General features: G+C 36.8%; 1 protein-coding gene across 3 annotated transcripts in view; it reads left to right on the forward strand.

Moving 5' to 3' along the window:
* Positions 1-6,577: 6,577 nt before the first annotated feature.
* Positions 6,578-22,543, forward strand: part of ZNF800 (zinc finger protein 800) — a 53,780-nt gene continuing 37,814 nt past the window's right edge. The window contains exons 1-4 of one of the 3 annotated variants that reach the window (XM_021673587.2): positions 6,578-7,217; positions 7,656-7,774; positions 13,139-13,234; positions 21,703-21,846. In XM_021673587.2, coding sequence (XP_021529262.1) covers positions 7,714-7,774; positions 13,139-13,234; positions 21,703-21,846 — 301 coding nt within the window. In that variant the 5' untranslated portion in view covers positions 6,578-7,217; positions 7,656-7,713. The remainder of the gene's footprint in view (positions 7,218-7,655; positions 7,775-13,138; positions 13,235-21,702; positions 21,847-22,543) is intronic. The other 2 variants (XM_021673584.2, XM_064373683.1) reach the window with 2 other exon arrangements.

Genomic DNA, 22,543 nt, shown 5'->3' on the forward strand with positions numbered 1-22,543 from the left:
AGCCATTCTGCTGGGTATATTGTGTTATCTCACTGTGATTTTAATTTGCATTTATTTGTCAGTAAGGTTTAACGTATTTTCATATTTTTTTCTTACAGAAAATTTTAAACATACCCAAAATAAACAGAATAGTATAATAAATCTTCCTGTACTTATCACACAGCTTCCACTGTTATCAACATTCTGCCATTCTTGTATCATCTATATAGCCACCCATATCCACTCCTACTCTATTACTTTTTACATTTTTTAAAGCTAAATTTGCATACATTGAAAAATGTTAGTGGTCCAATTTTAACAAACTGATACACTTATGTAACCAACAGCTCTATTCTCTTCCCCTAAAATTCCCCTGTGTCCCATACTCCCTCCCCATCCAGTTTAATTAATTTCTGCTTTGTTGAATTTCTGCACAGGGTAAGAAATCTAGTGTGTTTGGAACATAAAGTGTGTGAAGTTGTGGCAGGATCGGGTATAATGGTATTTTTTGTGTACTTTATTTTAGGTCTTCCTGGGTGCTTTCTTCATTAACTGATTTTTCACAACTCAGAAAATAACGTATAGGTGAAAGAAACTAAGGCTCAAGAGAGGTTCTCACTTGCTCAAGAGAGATTCTCACTAGAGTCATACAACTTGTGAGTGATGGAGATAGGATGCTCAGATTTTTTCTGACTCCAAAATACAATCTTTGTACTAACGCTTTTTGTTGATTTGACTTATTAGTCTATGTAGTTGGCAGTCAAAGGGGATTTTGAATTGTGGAGTAACATCAGATTTGTTTGGACTATAATTCTGATAGTGTGGAGTATTGGAGTGAGGCAGAGATCAGTGATAGGGAGAGCACAAAGGTGGTTGTGGCAATGGTTCAGAGGTGAGGTTTGGAACTAGAAGACTGATGGTGCATATGGAGAGGGGAAACTGTATTGCCTAGGCCTTTTTGAAGTATAACCAATAGCTTATGGATTCAGGTTAGATGCTGGGGACAAGTGAGAAGAGAAACCTTGTACACAGGTAATTTTCATTACTTTGCATCTTTGCAGATGCTCCTCTCTATAACTCCAAGGTTTCTATCTTGGGTGCCTGACTAGATAGCAACACTGTTATTAAAATCTAGAAGAGGAAGAACAGGTTTGGTGAGAAGAAAAATTCAGTTTTGGTCTGGCTAATTTTGACATGCCTGGGAAAATTTGGATGGTCTGTCTTATGGGCAGTTACAAGTAGAATTTAGAGGCTCTAGAAATAGGTCTGACCTGGAGATAAAACTTAAGGAATCATCAGAATATATATGTAACTTGAAGCACAGGCTCTGGACTCAGACAGATCTAGGTTTAAAGATCTAGGTCTGGCTGGCCGTGGGTGGCTCACGGCTGTAATCCCAGCATTTTGGGAGGCCAAGGCAGGTGGATCAGAAGGTCAGGAGTTTGAGACCAGCCTGGCCAGTATGGTGAAACCCCATATCTACTAAAAATACAAAAATTAGCGGGGCATGGTGGTACATGCCTATAATTCCAGCTACTGGGAGGCTGAAGCAGGAGAATCACTTGAACCCAGGAGGTGGAGGTTGGAGGCTGCAGTGAGCCGAGATCCTGCCACTGCACTCCAGCCTGGGCAATAGAGGAAGACTCTGTCTCAAAAAACAAACAAAAAACAAAACAACCAAAAGAAATCTAGGTCTAGCTCAGACACTCATTGTCTGTTTCCTTATTGGTAAAACGGGATAATACCTAACCCAGGATCTTTGTAAGGATTTGATGGAAAAATATACAGCACTTAGCACATTGTCTGAATTCAATAAGTGACAAAATTATCATTAGTTATTATTAGATTGCAATACAGCTAATAATAACATTATTATTATTGTAATAGCTGACTTGTTATAGTAACAAAAACCTTTTTTCCCCCCATGGAAGTTGCTTAAATGCTATATGAAACACATTTAAATCAAAGATATGTAAGGTATGGTTTGATAGCCACAAGGCAGCACTGTGCACGCATCATTGTGTCATTTAGTCAGCAAGACCTACGAGTGCCTTTAGCACCAGGAATGGAAGATACGAAGTCATGTCAGCAGTTTCCCAGTAGGGAGCTTACCTCCAGGCTAGCAACCCAGTTAGATCTACTCCCTACCCTCTTTAAAAGAAGCATTTTAGGGAAAGCATTATCTTCGTTTTTCCTGTTATGTTGTTTGCAAAATACTTAGGTGTTATGGTCTACATAATTGATAATAGATCAACAGTTTAATATTTGTCCTTCTAAATCATTTTTTCCATGACTTTTTTTTACAATCTCAGACCCTATCTTGGCTCATAATTTGATTTCTGCATCATTTTGGATTTAGTTATGTGTTGTAAAATGCCACATCATAATCAAAGCTGGTAAAATCTGGACCAGAGTACATAGGTCCTTTAGGAACTATAATTGCTTCTATTCGATGTTAGGTTCCTGTGCTGTGTTTTAGTAGGTTCTGCTTAGAATAGATGGAAAACTAAGAATGACTCTTAAAACAACAAAATGATGGTAAATACAAGTCCAGCAGGAAAACTTAAGGAATCGCCAAAGTTTATTTATAGAAGGCCACCAAACTGACTCAGTCAGTTTACAGAATAAGTCTAATGTTTCCTTGTTTTACTTTCTTAAAGCATTAAAAAAATCCGCAGTTTTAATTAGTTAATATCATTCTCAAAATAATTATACATTGTGATAAATTAAATGTGAAAATCATTACAATAATTCCTTCTATTCCTGAATGCATATTCTTTTGCAAAGTGATTTTGCTGCTTCTCCAAGCAAGATGTGAGTCTAAGTCTCTACTTCCTGAATTTATGCTGGCTCTTTGACTTGACTAACAAAATGTAGTGGAAGTGATAGCAAATAAATTCTGAACTGAGGGCCTCAAGAAATCTTGTAATTTCTAATCTGTACTGGCTTGGCATGCTGCCACCATATGAGGAAACCCAGGCTACTCTCCTTGAGGATGAAAGGCTACAAGAAGAGAGGACCAGCCAACAGCCAACACCAAATACCATGTGAGTGCACCCAGTCAAGCCACTAGGTGACTGTAGCATCTGTGTGAGTGACCATAGACAAGGCCAGCCCAAACTACTAATCTTCAGAATTGAGAGCACATAAAATGGCTTTAAGCCACTAATTCTGGGGTGGTGATGCAGCAATAATATACTGCATATGTGTACGTGTGTATGAGAGATAGTGTTCTGTCACTTTGAGGATGAGAGAATTTTAAACTATAAAATGGATTTATGTTAACCATTACAATGTACTGCTAGACTTTTAAGGATAAAAAAGTAATGTGTCACCTAGGTTGCTGCAGTGAACAATGAAAGGGAAGTGAGATCATTTTTTGGGATGGTTTGTGTGCACTGTTTTTACAGCTAGGGTGATTGATAATTCTAGATGATGTCTAAGGTTCCTTTAAGTTCTAGAGCCCTGTGAAATCTCAATTAAAATTTTCTAATTGAGCAACTCCATTTCCACTTCATGAACTTGCACATAGCATTTTAATATGCAACACCTTGCACAACTGGCAGGATCTACTGGCTCATCTTTCACATATAATGTGAACCAAGATAGCTATGGCATAGTGAAGGCAGCATAGTATAGAAGTACAGTGTGATGGCTAAGTTCATGAGTTCCAGACCCAAACTGCTTGGGGTCAGATGGGGGCTCAGCTACCTATCTAGCTTGGCATATTAGTCCATTCTCACATTGCTATAAGGAAATACCTGAGATTGGGTAGTTTATAAAGAAAAGAGGTTTAATTGATTCACCAGTTATGCATGGCTAAGGAGGCCTCAGGAAGCTTACTATCATGGCAGAAAGCACCTCTTCACAGGGCAACAGGAGAGAGAATGAGTGCTAGCTGGGGAAATGCCAGATGCTTATAAAAGCATCAGATCTCATGAGAGCTCACTCACTATCAGGAGAACAGCATGGGGGGAACCACGCCCATGATTCAATTACCTCCCACTGGGTCCCTCCCACAACACTTGGGGATTATAGGGATTACAATTCAAGATGAGATTTGGATGGAGACGTAGCCAAACCATATCACTTGGTAAGTCATCTAACCTCTCTTTACCTCACTTTTCCCACCCGTAGAATGGAAGGATAGCAAACCCTCATTAAATTCATAGGATTAAATGAGCTAATATTGAGCTTAAAACATATTAACTACTCAATATATGTCAATTAGTAGTATTGTTGTCATAGTAGGGAGTAATCTAGGTCCTGACCCCAAGTTCCTACTGACTGGCATATTACTTAATCTCTCTGGGTCTCAGTTTTCTCACCTATAAAATAAGGTTTACTAGATAACTTCCATGGTTTATTTTAATCTTTAAAATGTTATTCATTTTATACAGATATGTTTAATATTTGTTTTACCCACATACACATTTCAATCTTGACTCTAATTCTAATTTTTCAAAGATTGTCTAAATTTATTCTGTTAGCAGGCAACTTTGAGGACCCTCTAGTACTGGCCGCTTTGCATTAGAATATGAATACTACATTTAATTACAAAACTTTTTTTTTTTTTACTCACACCTGGTCAGCAAACAACTGATATATCTGAAGCAAAGCTTTTTCAGGGTTAGGGAAATTTAGAATTGCATATTCATTTTAAGCCTATGATAAATATGTTTATTACATAAAAGAAAAGATCCTCTGAAAATGAAAATATTTTACCTCAAATTTTACCACTCAAGGTATTTCCAATGTAGATATTTTTATGTTTCTTTCAGTCTTTTTTCACTGCATTTTTTGAGACATTCGTAATGTATACTTAATTTTGTATCTTTTGTGCTTTATTAGTCTATACCATTTTCATATTACTACAGCCTTCCTACTGAGTTTCAAAGTTAATTTTTCTGTTTATCAAAGTTTTATATGCTTAATTTATAAATTTTGCAAAGCATACAAAAAAATAAAGAAAATAAATATCATTCGTAATTGCACTTACGGCCCACTGTTAAAGTATCACATTTCAAAATATTTTCTTTTTGTAGCTTTAGCATATTCCACACAACTAAATATTATACAAAATGTGGTTTTTATTGGCTGCATAACAAACACTATCACAGAAGTATTTATAACTTATTTTACATTAATTTACAAACCGTGGCATTTCATATTTTAGTCTCACGTTGGGTGATACTTCTCGACTATGGGATAGATCATACATATCACTTATGTGACTGTTAAGTGTTAAGATCATTTTTCTATCCCTTTCTTGTCATCCCCCATAATCAAGCTCTGCTGCAATTCCCGGAGACCTATGCAAACGCTCCCTCCACCTTTTGGACCCAAGCGATCCTCCTGCCTCAGCCTCTCCTGTAGCTGATACCACAGGCACGCGCTATCCTGCCCGGCTTTTTTTTTTTTTTTTTTTTTTTTTAGTAGAGAGGGGGTTTTATTGCCCAGGCTGCTCTCTAACTCCTGGGCTTAAGCGATCCTCCCGCTTTGACCTCTCAAAATGCTGGGATTACAAGCACCAGCCACTGCGCCTAGCCCAACATTTAAAAAGTAACAAATGTATCCATTTACAAACTTTCCTTTGGATTTTTGAAAACTCAGTTGAACTTTTTCTCTTCTAAAAGACAGTCTATTTACTAAACTTCAGTCTTTCAGAACCCCACACAATGGCAGCTTAAGTTGGACCAACTGGAAAGGCTTTCAGTGGATCTTGAGGAGGATCGGAGATAAGGCGAATGGGCTTTATTCTCTTAAAATTTCCTGACCGACAGTGGACACATGTTTGCTTGAAGTCACCAGGAGCAAGAATTACGTTCCAGGAGCTGGGAAGAAAACCATAGAGGCGGCTCCCTTGCCCCCAAGAAGCGGCCCTGGGTCGGCAGAATTTGACAGACAACTGCGATCGGGGATTCTCTAAGCAGAATGCGGGAGCAGAAGAGGAGGGAAAGTGCGTGAGCCCACGTGACCCAACTTCACTTTCATGTTTGAGGAGCGCAGCTGCCGGGGATAAATACCCATCTGCTACCGATACTTTCCCTCTCTTGGGCCTGATAAAAGACCCTTCAAGTTCGGGGAGGCGTGCTTCGAAAATTGTTGGCAGGAAACAAGTAAGTTCAACTGTTGCCATTTAGCAATGCACTGACAGCCTTTTGGGGATCATCACTACTTATGGCTCATACATCTGCCCTCCGCTTCCTAAGTCCTCTCCCAACCCTCCCTGAGTTTCAGTTCCACTAAACAGAAAACAGCCAGATCAACAGTTTGGTGGCCGACCAGCCAGTCTCCAGGGCGCGCTCGCCGCACCGCGGGTCTCACACCTCACCCCGGGCTTCGGCTCTCGGTCACCCGAGACACTGGCCGCGCCCCTGGTGTCCCCTGCCCCGGTTCTCTGCTCTCGGACATGGTCCTCGAGCCCCCGGTCCCGGTTCCTTCCCCACCGGTCGCGGCGGGCAAAGCGCGTATCCTCTCCACAGTCGGGGGTGCTGGCCGGGCGCATGCGCGCGCCGCTCCCGGGCGTGCCGGCCACACTCCCCCCACCCACTCGGTGAGCTTGTCACTTCCTGCCCTCGCCCCATCTCCGTCCGGGGTCAGTCGCTCCCTGTCGCTGCCGGAGAGCCTCTGCTTCTCCCTTCCTACGCGCTCCGCGTCGGTAGCTTGGACTCTCCGGGGGAGAGGGCGACAGAGAAAAAGAGAGGCTGACTTAATAAAGTTTCCTCAAACAACAACTTCCACCGAAAAGGCCCACGGTGGGGGGAGACCCCCATTCTTCCCCGCCCCTCTCCTAAGCCTGAGGGACCGTTGCAGGTGGAGCGGCGCTGGGGAGACCCCGGCTGCGGCAATAGCCGTTGCCCCGGCGAGGGGCGCCTCAGGTCCTGCCCGCTCCGGTTCCGGCTTCTTCGGTGGAGGCAGCGGCTGCTCCCGGGCGGTTCCTCCTGTCAACTGCCTGCACCCGCGCGCCGCTCGCCTAGCCACACAGCGCGGAGGACGCCGTGAGGCGCCGCCGCCGTCGCCTCGGCCCGCGGAGAGACGTGGTGAGCTGTGGCGCTTCCGCGTCAGCGCCGGCGGGGACTCTTTGGGAGCTTGTCGGGCCCGAGCCCCGGTTTCCTCGCGTGGTCAGCGGAGGCTGCGCCAGGTGGGGCCCGCAGCCGCCTCCCACGCCAGGCTGTCCCCGCAGCCGCCCGGCCTTCCTTCCTTCCGCCCGCCCGCCGGCCCGCCCTAGGAGTTGAGTAAGTTGGGCGCACTTGTTTGGGGGGACCGGGTCTCCTCCAGGGAGACCCCAACGCACGTGCGTGGCGGGAGGGCGCGGCATGGGCCGGCAGCCGGCGGGAGCGGCACCTCAGTCGTACCGGAGCGGCGGTGCCCACCGCGCACCGCGCTCCCTCTCCGCGCGCCCGGGACGGCGAGGCCGCAGCCGCCCGCGCAGCCGGCCAGGCCTTCGCCCTGCGCTGCGCACCAGAGGCTGCGTTTCCGGGTAGGGCGATGAACCTATGTGGGGAGTTTGGGCTGCAGGAGGGTTTATGCGTCTTTCTGTTTTCTTATTCTCGAGGGAGGTGCGGATCCTTGGAGGGAAAGCGGAGGGCTGGTGATGGGCACGTATCTGGAAAATGCAGCCAGTGCCCCAAGAAAGTTCAGGGCGAGTGACGGGTTTGTGCTTCTTTCAACAGCCGCGCCGCAATGAAGAGCTTCTTACAGTGAAAGGAAAGTAGGTCGAGTCCACTGAAAATGCCTTTAAGGGACAAATACTGTCAGACTGACCACCATCATCACGGATGTTGTGAACCAGGTATACCCCTCGTCGTCCCCAGTTGCTTTGCCCTCCCAGAGCCACTCTACCTTCTCTTTCTTTCTAGTTCTTTTTCCTCCTGCCCCAGTAGTTGTTCTTAAGCAGGCTATAATTTTCCCCAGCATAAGCCAGTTATGAAGCTAAAAGCTTGTACAAACAAGAGGTCTCCCCTGCTTGATCCCTTAAAAAAAGTACTGCAAATGTCACCTTAAATCATTTCCACAAGATCAGTCGCTCAGTCCTTTTTCCTTTTTCAAGGCATCCTGCAGTTTGTATACTCTTATGGTCTGTAAATGTTTAAAACTGAAGAGGAAGGAAAAGATAGAATACTAGATTTGTTGTCATGACATTGTTTCACTGAAACTTTAAAAATTAAAAGTTTCGTGTGCATTATTATCAGCAAATAGTTCTGAAAGCCTAAAAGTGAGTTTAGTTTGGGTTTTAAAAGTTTGTAAGTCATTGGGAGAATCAGGTTTTGCTAAGTGTAACCTTTAAAAAAAATTCTTGGGCAGAACATATTATATTGCAAAATAAAAGAGAAATCTCTTTTTTTTATTTAGGTAGAATTCACAATTATTTCCAGGGTATTTTATGGGATGAAATTTGGTTTAGTTGAATTTATGAAATGAAAAAGTTGTTTGTTGGAGTCTCATGAGGAATACTAGCAAACTTTAATTTGATAAACTTGAGATATAAACTGTTGACAGTTTTTTCTACTTAGAACTTTGATATGCTTTATGATATGCTTTTTGTAAAAAGTATAACTTAAAAGGGAATCATTGAATGCATACCGTCACTAAATCAAATAAAGGCTATGCTATTCTAGTTTAAAGGCAGATGTTTATCATCATTTTTGACCTAAAAGTTACTACTTTTTTTATACTTTTGCTTGCTTTTTTGTTGGAGTATTTTAACTGCACTTATGTACTTGGATTTTAACACAGTATAGAGTTCATTTTAGGTAATTTTCTGATTAATGGGAAAAAATTTCATCAGTAATAGGGAAGAGCTTTCATTTTCAGAAAACTTTGCTACACATAAGGAGAAAATTTGTACTACAACCCTATCTCTACTGTACTTTGCTGAGATCAATAATAACTTACCTGTACTAATAAAAACAGGCAATCCCTGGATGGTATCCAGTTTCTATTGAACTGCTCTTGTTTATCTTTCAGGACCCTTTCACACAGCATATTTTGTGTATTTGAACTTAAGATATATCACTTATGTTTTACCCATGTTGAATGGAATTTGCTAGTTTGGAACTATTCAGGTGTGAATGCCATTTAAACTCATGTTCCACTGACCTTTTAGTCTAGTTTTTTTTTTTTTTTTCTGAGAACACTTCTAATCATTGAAATTGAATTAATGAAACCATCTTATTTAAGAAGAAATTTATTTGCTCATTCATTGCTTTAACAAATTGTTATTGAACACCTATTGAGAGCCAGGTACTGTCGAAGGCAATGGGGATATAAGTGGTGAACAAGACAGATAAGGTACTTTCTTCATAAAATGTTTCAGTGGGAAGAGATAGACATAAAGAAGTAAACAGATAAGCTAATCTGTGATTATACCTTATTTAGTATGTTCTGGTAATGAAAATTTTCTGAAGACTTTAATGTCTTTTTAAAAATATTTTCTATAGTTGAACTTTTTAATGTGTATTGAAATGTTTTTGCTTGTTTTTTTTTTTTCTCCCCAATTAGCAGGAACTCAGATAAATTGCATTAGTTTAAAATTTTCATCATCTTTTACTAGAAACTTTTTTTATGCAGGTTAATTTTCAGATTTACCAGGTCAACAGTAGTTATTGTTTCCTTGCCTTCTTAGCATGAGTCAAACTTTCTGACAATTTTGTTGAATGGAAAGCTAGAAGTTTGTTAACTTATAGGGTAGTTCATTGTCATTATTTCAGGGGAAGGTATATGCTGAGTGGTAGGATATTCCCAAGACTGAAAGAAATATGTTCTAGTATGATAACTTTTAAAAGAACTTGTCCACAGATGGAGGATGACATAATATTTGAGAAAAATCTGTCCTCTTTTGAATTATGAACACTGGGTGAGTCTCCAGAGGAGAGCAGTATATTCCTGAGGAGGCCATTGTGTCTTGAAGGTATAGGTCAATATATAGTGAAGGGTGGTACTATAAACCTGACAGTGTATGTATTTTCTTAGTTATGTTTTAAGATTTTATTAATAGAAATTTCCAAACCTTCAAAACTAGAATGATATAAGGAACTTGATGTAACTATCACACAACTCCATCAGTTGTTGTTACATGGACAATCTCTTTTCTCCTATGTTCTCTCCTACCCGCCTCCCCCAATTCCCTTCTCTACCTTCTACCTACTCTCTCTTCCTCCTAGTGTTTGTAAGCAGTCGCATACATCATAAGTAGAAGGATCTTTTAAGAGTTTTGTTTTAAGGGAGGAGAGACTCTTGCAAAAGTTGATGTTATATTCTGGGAAGCGTATTTTTGGAAGGATGGTAAGGAAAGATGTTCTGAGGATTTGGGTTTTTGGGTGGGAGAAAGATGCTTTTTTCTACATGATCATGTAACCTGGGTGGGTCTGATCTTGGGAGGATAATAGAATATGTAAGAAGCAATTTTTTATAAAGTATTAATATAATAAGGTTTTCTAGAGTTAAGAGTATGTTTTCAAGTGAAGAAAGAATTGTTTCTTTAGAGTGGGAGCTACACAGATGTATATACCGAGTGGTTGTATCCAGGCACAGCTCAGCTAATCCTGGGATTATTTTGAATGTTATCTCAGGATGTATATGTGTTCTGGTGAAAGCAGTGTTCTGAGGGTGATGGGTAAGAACATTTTGCTTTAGCTTTAAAATGAGATGCTGTCATGTGGAAGTAGAAGTTGGTGTATTTTATATAAAAGGTTTTCTGGAACACATTCATAAATGAAGGAGCTCTAAGGAGAAGAGTGTTTTCCCCAATATCCTTCCCTTATTCATTTCTGTTTTTTCATCCTCCAATTCTAGAATTCTTGTAACTGATAAAGGCAAACTTTGAAGCATTTCAAGTTGTGTGGGTTTTCACCCTTTTTTTGTAGTTAACTTTTTTTTTTGGTAGTTACCTGTTGGCTATAATGTATAGATAGAACAAATCCATCTATTCAAATAGATGATACTCATCTGTTGACAAACTTCTGTTTTCCTAAGAGGTTGAATTCTCTTTCTGTTTGATACTGAAAAAAGATTTTTTAGCTTTTGATGTCAGGAAAGCGATTGATGGATACATGTTGATGATGGTGATGGTAGAATGTTTATTGAGCACTTACTTACTATGTCCCAGGCTCTGTTTTAAGCGGTCGACCTGTATTAGCTTATTTAACCCCTGTGCAACCCTATGATTTAAGTACTTTGAAAAATCTCCATTTTAGAAATGAGAAAAGAGAAATCAGAGAGTTTAATTTGCCCTAATTGTATCTAGTAAATGGCAGAAAAAGAATTTAAACACAGACAGTCCAGGTCTGGAGTCTTATGTTTTTAATCGCTGCAGTTAGTGCCAATGTAAGATATTCTCAAAATGAGTGTATGTGTGCATGTGTGTGTGCGTGTGCGTGTGTGTGTGTACTTAATTCATCTAAAATACACCTAAAGTGTTTTGTTTTGTTTTGTTTTTGAGACAGTTTTGCTGTGTTGCCCAGGCTGGAGTGCAGTGGCGTGATCACAGCTCACTGCTACCTCTGCCTCCCGGGCTCAAGTGATCTTCTCAGCTCAGCCTCCCAAGTAGCTGGCACTACAGGCATGAGCCACCATGCCTGGCTAATTTTTGTATTTTTATAGAGATGAGATCTTGCCATGTTGCCCAGCCTGGTCTTGAACTGCTGGACTCAAACTGTCCTCCTGCATCAGCCTCCCAAAGTGTTGGAATTACAGGCCTGAGCCACTGCACCAGGCCAAGTGTCTCTTAAAATTGGGGAAATTTTGCTTGATGAAATGAGTTGGTCCTGAAACATCATTCCTCCTGTTTGTGTACACTGAGCACTAGTCTTGAAGCATAAAGGTGAATCTAAGCCTGTATCTATATACATAGTACAATAGGCTAGTTTTGCCCCCTTATCAGAAAGCTAAGTACTGGCTAAGCCTAAACCCTGAAGCAAGAGTAGCATACATCATTGAAATCACCCTTCATTTCTTCTCACACTAAGCAGGTGGTCCTGTGTTACAACGGTCATAGTTGAGTAGAACATTATGGCATATTTAAAAAAGAGATAATTAAAATGGTGAGTTTTTCTCCACCACAGCCTTCTCTATTTGATAGCTGATGAAGAAGCTCAGTTTTCCTTTTCTGTTGCTTTTATTCATATTACTGTAATTTATTTTATATCCATATTGCTAATCTGAGAATCTTTGGCATTAGGGATAATATAAACCTCTATATAAAAATGAGTTAAAAAAATTTTTTTAATGGAAAGATTATTTTTACTTACTATAAAAATGTGTTCTTTCTAAAGTGCATACTTTTGAAAGCCAGGCTTTGAAGCAGCATTGAAGTGTGAGGCAGAAAGCAAACATCATCCCTAAAAGCCCACCCTAACAGCATTTATACATATATACAAATATGTATTAAATTTTTGTATTTCTGTATCTACCTATGTATTAATGTAAATGAGATTATATTCTATAACCTGTGTTTGTTGCTTAACAAGTATTGTCATCCTTTGTTGTAAATACACATAGAACTAGCTCATGCTTTCTAACAGCTATGAGAAGGTCTGTCATACGGACATTTCATAGTTTATTTGATCTGGTCACTGCTAAGAGACTTTTAAAGTGTTTGAAATTTCTCTCAATTATATACAGTGCTTCAGAGCACTACAGTGAACATTTTTCTGCATCCATCATTGTGCACTTGTTCAGTTATTTCCTTAGGCAGTGAGTTTTGACTTTTTGCTCATAAATGTCCAGAGTTTTACCAGATTATCCAGAGGATTTTGGAATGATTTATGAAGTGTGGCTAGGCCTTAGAATTTTTATTAAATATAGTGATTCCTCTTCAAGGGGAATAAGAAGATAAACATGAAGAATGCATACTAAATAGTATCAAAATAGTAATGTATTTGTACTTAAACCTAGTATCTAGCCTTAAGTAGCCTTAATTTAGCCTTTACTTGAGAATAGTTTTAGCTTTTTTCTCCATGTTTCATTTTGTTTTATAAAGATGGTTAAAATTATATGTATCTGCATATTATATATATGTCTGTATGTGTGCATGTGTGTGCACAAGTGTGATTATCCTTAATGTAATTGTAGCAAGCCATTGTTTTACTTTAATAGTAAATGATTTAAATAACCATTTTTTTGTGGGCATTGGGGTGGGTGTTTGTCTTCCATGTAGTTTATATCCTGGAACCTGGAGATCCTCCTTTGTTACAGCAACCACTACAGACATCCAAATCTGGTATTCAACAAATAATTGAGTGCTTTCGATCAGGTATGAATGTTTTAGGATATATTTTTCAATCTTCACATAGTAGTTAAAAACTATGTAGAAGTCCTTAGAAATAATTTTTAAAAAACATTAAAATGTATCTGTTGGTTTTCTTTATAGAATATTTAAAATTTTCATATTTAAAAAAGTGGATGTATATTGACATGGTTTAGAGATTATTCTTCAGTACTATATGTGGTATATTAATTTTAAAATAAATTTGTTTAGTATGATTTAAAGAAATACATTATGTGCTGTATTTTCTTTTAAAGCACTTCTTAAAGGATCCCTTGATATCTTTTGGCATGTTTTGCATAAACTCTCAAAAGGCAGTAAATTATTCTGGATTTTCATGAGCTTTGGTACAGTAGATTACTCAGAATGTCTGAGAAGTCATTTGTTCTAGGTTAATTACCTTATCTCTGTTTATGTGATTCACTTTCTTCTCCCTAACCCTCTATTACAGAGCACAAGATAGAAGAAAGACAATATTCCAGCACTGGTATCTTCAGATACATTTGCTTAGATTTTATTTTTATTAGCTGATAATAAGAATGAGCTTTATAATAAATATAATTGTGTAGTTGCAATCCAGTGTTACTTACAACATGTAAAATGATTGGGAACTGTTAATGCTCCTATGTTATCAGTAAAATGTTAGGTTTCTGTGATTTCTATGATCCACTTGTCCACCTCTTGTAGATTTGACTTCTCTGACACTACAGAGTATTCACTCAAATGTGGACAAGCCAATAAATATAACTGATGGATATCTAACTGATGGACACTTAGAGGATTAGAATATCTTGTCATTTTATTTTAAATCTTAGTACCTTAATGAAAAATTTCTGAGGTTTAAAGGAAAAAATAATTCATATGTAACTACTTGTGTATTCATGAGAAATTTTTTGAGATGCTTGTTTTTAAATTGTTATACAAGGGGAAAGCATATGTTTGCTTTACTTTAGGATTGTAAGAAATAGGTTATCCCTTAATCTAAATTAAAACATTTATTTTTTCTCTGACTGTCCAAAAGATCCATTTCTTAGACTTTTCATCTGTAGTACTCATGGTATTGCTTTTATCTATATTTAATTCAGTAAGTATTGAGTGTATACCAAGTGCCTATCCTTATACTGGATGGTGGTATAAACTATTTTAGGGATTTTTTATTGTTTTTTACTTTTGATAATTGCCCTCAACTGACAAATAATTTATGGGTCAAATTTTCCTGTGATAAATTCAATTAAAATAGAATTTTACTCATTAGGGACAGTATATTTCTGGCATAACAGAAAAAAATAGTTTTTGTTTGTTTTAGCTACTTTTCAAATAGAGATTAGAGGGTTTTTTTTGTTCTTATACCATGGAAATGAGAGCAATAGCTTTTCATATTTAGTAATATTACTTGTTATAGGTTTCTTTTTTAAAATTTATAATTCAGAATTAATAAAGCTATACTGTCAGTTTATTATAGTGTTTTTTGATTAAGAAATTTAGAATTAATTAAGTCATAAGTGCCATGACTTGTTAAAAAAAATGCCTTGTCAACAAGAACCTGTATCCAAAATCTCTGTGGGTACAAAATTTAAAAAGATTCCAAAAACCTTTTTTAATTTTAGAAAGCAAATATTTAAAGATGAAATTAATTATTTTCTTATTGTGTTGTGATCATATCTGTTCTCTGTGTTTGTCATATTTTTACTCTCTAAGCTAAAGAAGTGAGGCAGTGAAACAGGTAATCTGAAATGGTATATAATTCCAAAGCCATTTTATGTTGATCTTTTGAATTGTGTTCTTTTTAAAATGATATCAGCAAATTTGCCTTTCAAGTTATTTTTTATTTAGGCAAATTCTGAAAATACTATTATTTTAATTTTCTAAGTACCCAACAGTTCTAATTAGAGGTGATTTAGAAATATGCTGAGTGGTACAAAGAAACTAATTTTGGATTAAAAAAATTATTTTACTTCATTACTATATCCTGTAACTAAGAAATTTTAATTTCTTCAAGATAGTAATCTCTTGCATTTCTGATTAATCTAAAGTCTACTATGGTAGCTCTTCTTTATCAGTAAAAGTTGAGACTGACTAAAACCTTGGGAGAATGGTACAGAAGTTTGAACTGCATAACTTGGGAAGTAAGGTCCCTTCTAGCTGTGAGGCTCTGTCAGTTCTTCCCTGTTCCACTATACTCCCAAGCACACCCTCAATGACTCATTTATTTCTAGGCTCTTTCCACTACAACTAGGTCACACACATTGCATTTAAAGAACTATCCTGGTGGTGCTCTATATCTTTGACAGATATTTGAAGATAGCATCCTGAAGTCCATGCTTTTGCTTCTGTTAACCTACAGGGTATAAATCAGGTTGAACAGTAGTAGTATGTTAGGTTAGCTACCTTTATCTTCAAACTCAGATAGTTATCTTCAGCTGCTGTATCATCTCCTTTGTGTCTCACTTTCCTCTGCCTACACGGGGCTATGACCAGATATTAATTCTTGGGCAAGCTGGAAGTTCATAAAATGTTCTGTCTTAGGAAAGAGTTGACTCATTTTTAATGTCCACCACTCCATGTATGCTATACTGACTGACCAGTTTTAACCCATTCTGTTTGCCTGACACTTCAACTTTTGCTTTGAACTGTTTTCTTGGATTTAAATTACAAATTCTTATTGACTTCTGGTATCTCTTTATTTGTCTGCTTAACTTGCAAGTTAAGCTAAATGGGTTTTCTTTTTATAATAAGTAATATATGTTTGTGGTTTTAAATAGTAAAGTACAAAAGGTTATAGAGGAAAAGGTTAGTTTCTATGCTATTCTGTCCTCTAGCTCCACTTTGCTCAGGCAACACTGCTACATGGTTTATGTGTCTTCTTCCAGAGACCTTTTTATACATATACAAACCTGTATCTCTCATTTTCTTCTTAACACAAATTGGTAGCTCACTCTGCGTACTCTTCTGTACCTTTGCTTTATTGACTGTAGAGTCAACTATTTTTAACATCAGTCTCTAGATAAAGCCTGCCTGTTTTGCAGCTGCATGTTTTCTACTCGGAAATTCCTGATGATTGGCTGACTTGAGACCTGCTATTTGCTCTGAAGCCCTGGCTTCTAGTACTACCTTGACTGTGCCTTGCCCTTTGTGTAGTCTTGCTTTGGCTGTGTCGTCCTGCTAGGATCATGTTTGTAATTTGGTATCTTCAGATTTCCCTCCTTTCTGTAACACTTTATCTTCCTTCCTGTTTGACCTCTCTCCCCAAACTAAACAAAATTTTAAATAGCAGATAAAAAGTATACTATATTTACATATTTATTAAATATCTTTTATGTATTTATTAAATTGGTTTAGTTGAGTTTAATATTCTTTCAGAATCTCTTAGTTGTCTGATAGAGGCAAAGGAGCTTTGGAATGCCCCTATGGTTGGAAAGATAAAAAATGATTTTGTCCAGTATTCAAGACTGGTCTTTAATATGAAGCTGACATCTTTTTAAATTCATGAAATATATAATATTGTAAGAAGAGAAATGTATAATTTGTAGAAAAGATTCTACAAACCTTTTGTACTTTACTATTTAAAACCACAAACATATATTACTTATTATAAAAAGAAAACCCATTTAGCTTAACTTGCAAGTTAAGCAGACAAATAGATACCAGAAGTCTAGAATATGCTAGAGTAGTACATGCAGGGAGCTCTATCTTTTTTTGACTCTAAGGGAGGAATAAGTTGTAACTTAAATAGTATGGTAATGAAAAATGAGAATTAGCTTCATGTGATGTTTACTGTCATTATCTTTCTAAATTTAGGTTTGATCATTTAACTCTTAAGCTTTTCTTTTAATTGCTTAAAACAACTTTAATTGCAGTTAGTTTAAGCTGTGACTGAATGGTGATGACGCTTCAGTCCTGATTCTGAAGGCAAAGCATAAGGTGGATGTGATTTTTCTGAAATACATAGGAGAGTGCCATACCTATGATTAATTTTTCCTTTTTTGTTGTTATGTAGCAGTTACAGGAAATTTAAAATGGGACTAGTTGTTTTTTGTATAAGAAAAAAGTAGATTTGTTTGATTTGTTGTTCTTACATTCAGATTCAAAGCATGTCATCTGGTGTTACGTTCCCAAGACAACAGCCATTTATATTAGTCTGTGAGTTTCTCAGCGGGGCACAGACCATATCTTTCTTATTTTCAATGAGTAACATTGTACCTGGTATTTAATATGTGCTCAATAAGTGTTTGTTGGGTTAAACCAAAAGATTCCCCAACTAGGCACTGTCCTAAGATAATTTTAATCTACTTATAAGTTTATTGTGGTATGTGGCAGTGCTCTATAATTAACATATTTTTTTTTAACCAACCTTGTAGGAGATAGTTTTAGGATAAAACTTTCAATTTCTTAAGTTTTCTTTGTATATTCAAATCCTTATGTTAAGGGATGATCAGTAAGAAATTTCCTTCAGGAGTTGTGATAAGGAACACACATTTATTGGCTTGCAATGTTTGGATGATATTGTAGTTAAGTGGTCATCTTAAATAAGATTGAGTTTATGTTTGAGCCAATAGTAAGCAAGCAGTATACCATTTAAGAAGCATTCCTGTTATCAGTTAAAATGGGTGTTGACGAAAATATCAGTGCATTAAGGAAGAAAATGAAACCTTGTCTTTTTCTAGCATAGAAGAGTTAGAATTAATATTGTCATATTGTAATGTGACTGCCATCCTACGTAATATAAAATTGAATACTGATTCCTTTTGAAAATATATTTTAAACATTTTCATCAGTACATGCAATGCACTTGCCATTAAAGAATAACACAAGGTAAATGCTTGATGAAATTTAACTAATTTTTATTGAGCACCTATTATGTGTGAAAATCTGGAATATATAGTCATTAATCTTCAGCTATCACAAACCTTTCCTTTGGAGGGCTGGATGTTTGAAAGGTACTGATCAATGTAAGCAGTAAATGGTAATTTCTAAGATAATTTAAAAACCTAAGGCAAGAAAGAGAGCAGTATAAGAAAAGAAGAAGGAAGGCAGCATGGCTGTCTGTTTCTCAGCATCAAGAGCAGTGGAAGAACTTTATGTTGCTGTCTAGATGACCACGTCTATTGTCTCAAGTGATAGGAAGTTTTAGCTAGCTATTGACAGAGGCACTTAGAACCAGCTGTGTCCAATTGTAAGTGAGCAGAACAATCAGAATATGGTAGCTGACTTTGAATAAAGCCATTCCATCCCCATGGGAAAAACATAACAAAATCTCAAATGGTGACTGAAACTAAGGGAAAAACTTTTACTATCTGTTTGTGGACTGAGACACATCTTATTTTTCTCATTTGTTAAATATGTAAGTGGAATTAGAAGAGTTTTAATATCTCATTTTTGACTCCTCCGTTAACTTCATGTAGATTTAAAAAATCTTATTTTTAGAGAAGGCTTTTTTTTAAAACATAGAGCTCTCTAGTATGCCATTTAGCAAATGTTAATCACACATTATCCTGAGGGCTGGGGTAATGTTGAACATCCGAGATATCTTCTCTGTTCTAATCTTCCAGTTTAATGGGGATATGGAAAAGTAATTAATTACAAAATAGTAGCATAAGCTAGTATAGATGTCTAGAGTGCTATGAGAGTATAGATGAAGGATTTTTAACAACAACAACAACAAAGCAGATAAGATGTCATTGAAGGCTTCCTGGAGGAAGTGACATCTAACCTGGGATCTGAAGGATTATTAGAAGTGAATCAGATCAGGAAAGTGGGAGAACATTGTAGTCAGAGAGGAAAAAACGTAGGTGAAGGCCTGAAAAAGGAGGGAATGAGAACATTTTGTGGACCTGAAAGAAATTTGGAATGCTTGGATCAACAATCACACACACAGAAAGAGAGAGGGAGAAAGAGTGTGTGTGTGTATGTGTGTGTGTGTGTGTGTGTGTGTGTTAGGAGGAAGCGTTTGTGATTGATAATTAAGACTGATTAGTTAAGGTTAGAGGAAAATGCTTTTTTTTGGATGTTTATTGTGAATAAATATACAGTCCCTACTGAATATAATTAACTGTATAATTAAGACTAATTAAGAAATTGATAGTATCTTTATTTTTCTGTGATTGAGAACCTGGTAGACAAAATGATGTCTTATTTAGGGATACAGCCTTATATTTTTCACTTGACTATTTTTTATGTATAATCTCATGTTGTTTACAGACTGATTATTTTATGCTTTAAATCTGCCACCATGTACAGCATCTTATTTAACTCTTAAGTTGAATTCGTAAACCTAGTTCAGATTATCTCTGTGTTTTCTCTTCAGTCTTTTTTGACTATCCTAAAGACAGAATTGAATCTGTCTGGCAGGTTTTATAGTTTAGAATCAATGTGCAAAAGTTTCCTGTTTTCTTCCCACTGCTATTATACTCACCTACACTTCCTGAGAACTATATATAGGTCAATTAGAAAGCCTTAACCAAAGCAGTTTTATAATCATTCTACCTCTCATAGTTTGTCATTCACTTACGAAGTTAACTATGAACTAAACATATTAGCAGTCCATTGCCAAGGTATTTTGTAATATGAAATGGACTTCAGAAATATATATATGAGAATTTACTTTTATATAAAGAATAACACTTAGGCTATTCTCCGAATCTTTTTAAATTGATGTTTTCTGATTTTGTAGTAAGGACTAGTGGAGTAAACATAGATTTGGATTTGGGAAATGATAGAAATTATTTCATTCTATACATTTTTTTTTCCAGTAGAAACTCAAGTATATAATTTCCCTGGGATTTAGGTTTATATTTTCTTTAATAATTCTTCAATATAGGTTTGGTTAGGTTTGTTCTATTTTATAACGTGAGTAAACCAAAGTGTAAAGATTATAAAGCTCTTTAAGGTCCCACAAGTAGATAATATCAGGTTTGGAATCTCTAAAGACTTAGTAAAGTTGTGATAACCTAGTGACTTTTTTGCAGTAGGATTTTGAATGCTTGGATCAACAATAATTCTCTCTCTCTCTCGCTCTGTCTCTCCCTCTCTTTCTCTGTGTGTGCGTGTGTGTGTGTGTGTGTGTGTGTGTGTGTTTTGGGGGTGGGGAAAATGATTTTATTATTGTTTTCAAAATTATGATAAAATACACTTCAAAGATTGAATGTAAACAGATTGCAAAAGATTGAATCTGAACTATTTTATTTAACTCTTACAGACCCTACAATATTAATTATACTACTAAGATACCTTATACTCTTTAGCAGTCCCAGAGCTTAATAGACAGGTAAATGCATCTTAAATGACACAACACTTTGCACTTAGACAACCTTAAGGATATTTTTCTGGGCACTTGGGCTTTGCCTGTTCAAGTCAATATAATGTCATTAAAAATTTTTTTTTTAATTTGAGGAAAGTAAAGGCACATTAATTAGTAAAGTACTGCAGATCAGTTTTGCCAACTTACCTTTGGCAAAGAGCTGTAGGAAAATAGTGACTAAAGACCTTTCGTTTGTATTTTATTTCTGGTAGATGTTTTTATTTTAAAGATTGGGTACTTTTGGCCATTTATTTTTTCTCTGCCTAAAGATATTCTGTCATAGTACTTAGATTCCCTAGATAGTAGCGTTTCTTCAACAAATAGTTTTTGAGCATTATAGGGGCTGAACACGTTGTACTTATAAATAAGATAGGCTTATTCTTGGCTGCTTTGGAATGTATAATTTAGTAGAGAAGGTAGGCATTAAACTAGTAATTATATCAATACTTAATTGTAATTGGGATATTTTAAGGGAGAAAGACTTTTAATAAATTTATAGTGCTGTCAAGAGGCCTAAGCAAAGTTCAAAATTATTTCTTAGTATGGACAAAGATTCTCTATTTTGTGGAGCATCACATGAAATAGGCATAATCCCATGTTGGCTCAGAACCTGAAGTAATTTGAGCTGAATTTAAAAAGTCACAGGCAATCCTGTAATACAGTTTTCACCTTCTTTAAGGAATCAGGGGAAAATGTATTGAAAAACTTGCTTACTTCCTAATACAGAAAAGAGCTTGAAAGCACCATCCAAAAGTTTGGCAGGGAGTAATGGGGGAACATTTAATTTTTCTGCCCTACTCCAGATCTATTAAATCAGAACCTCTAGGGCAGGGCTACGCATATCTTTATTCCCAGCTCATTGTAATGATCAACCTCCTTTTGGAACCACTGCCTTGGGATATATCAAGAATTGATTGGCTGCTGAAGTGGAAAAGAAGCATCAATTTTAGTTTTCCTAATTTCCAAATGATAGTAGGATTTTGCTTAGAATTTAGTCTGTAACTTAGTTCTAAATATACTGTGGTAGAAATTGGCAATGCCTATAATTTGTTGTCAAATAGTAACTGCACTTTTGGATTGTCAGCAGTGGTTGTCCAGTTTAAAAGTGCACATTAAAGTTACATTTTGTGTTCAGTTTTTCTTTTTTTCTCTCTCTCAGGAACTAAACAACTTAAGCATATTTTATTAAAAGATGTGGACACTATTTTTGAATGTAAGTTGTGCCGCAGTCTCTTCAGAGGATTACCAAATTTAATTACCCATAAAAAATTCTACTGCCCACCAAGTCTCCAGATGGATGACAGTAAGTTTTATTCATATATTCAGTTATGCATTTTACAGCTAAGTATTCTTACAGTGAAACTATAAATTTGCATTGAAATGGTATCTTGTCCCTGTTTGATAATAATGTCTAGTTACAGATAATTTTTAGATGGAGATGGAGAATAAAATTAAATACTTGACTCAATGTTATATTCAGTTTCTTAGATACTTTCATATCAGTGCTTTCCACTTGAATTTTCCTAAAGATGATCTATAAGTGGTTAGATTTAAGAGGATATTTATTTGTATTAAAATATTAGATATTGTTTTAGAAGTTTATATGGGCCATAAGTGGATTTTCTAGTTTATATTACTTTTTATGTCTTTATTTTTTAATAACTTGCAACCAGTTGTGATTGATCACTTATTTAGATTTCCCTTAAGTAAATGAGAAGGTTTGGAATAAAGAGCAAAGAATGAGTTAAATTTTTTCATTTCTTTGGAATGGTGGAGAGCATTAAAAAGTCTTTATTAATCTTTCTAGTATTTTCTAGGTCTTGCTTTGAAGATCAGTTTTGTTCTCAGAAAAATTTAGATAAGTCATTTTCTCAGAAATTACATTATGTTACAGGCTAGCTGGAGATCCAAAATAACTTTATGTGATAAAGGCAGATAGCAGACTAATACAAAGTCTTTCTGGAACAGAATGTTGGTTTTGAATGCTGTGTATTGTCTCT

Source organism: Aotus nancymaae, unplaced genomic scaffold, assembly GCF_030222135.1.
Source record: "Aotus nancymaae isolate 86718 unplaced genomic scaffold, 86718_ANA_hifiasm-v0.15.2.pri h1tg000002l, whole genome shotgun sequence".
NCBI classification, from domain to species: domain Eukaryota; kingdom Metazoa; phylum Chordata; class Mammalia; order Primates; family Aotidae; genus Aotus; species Aotus nancymaae.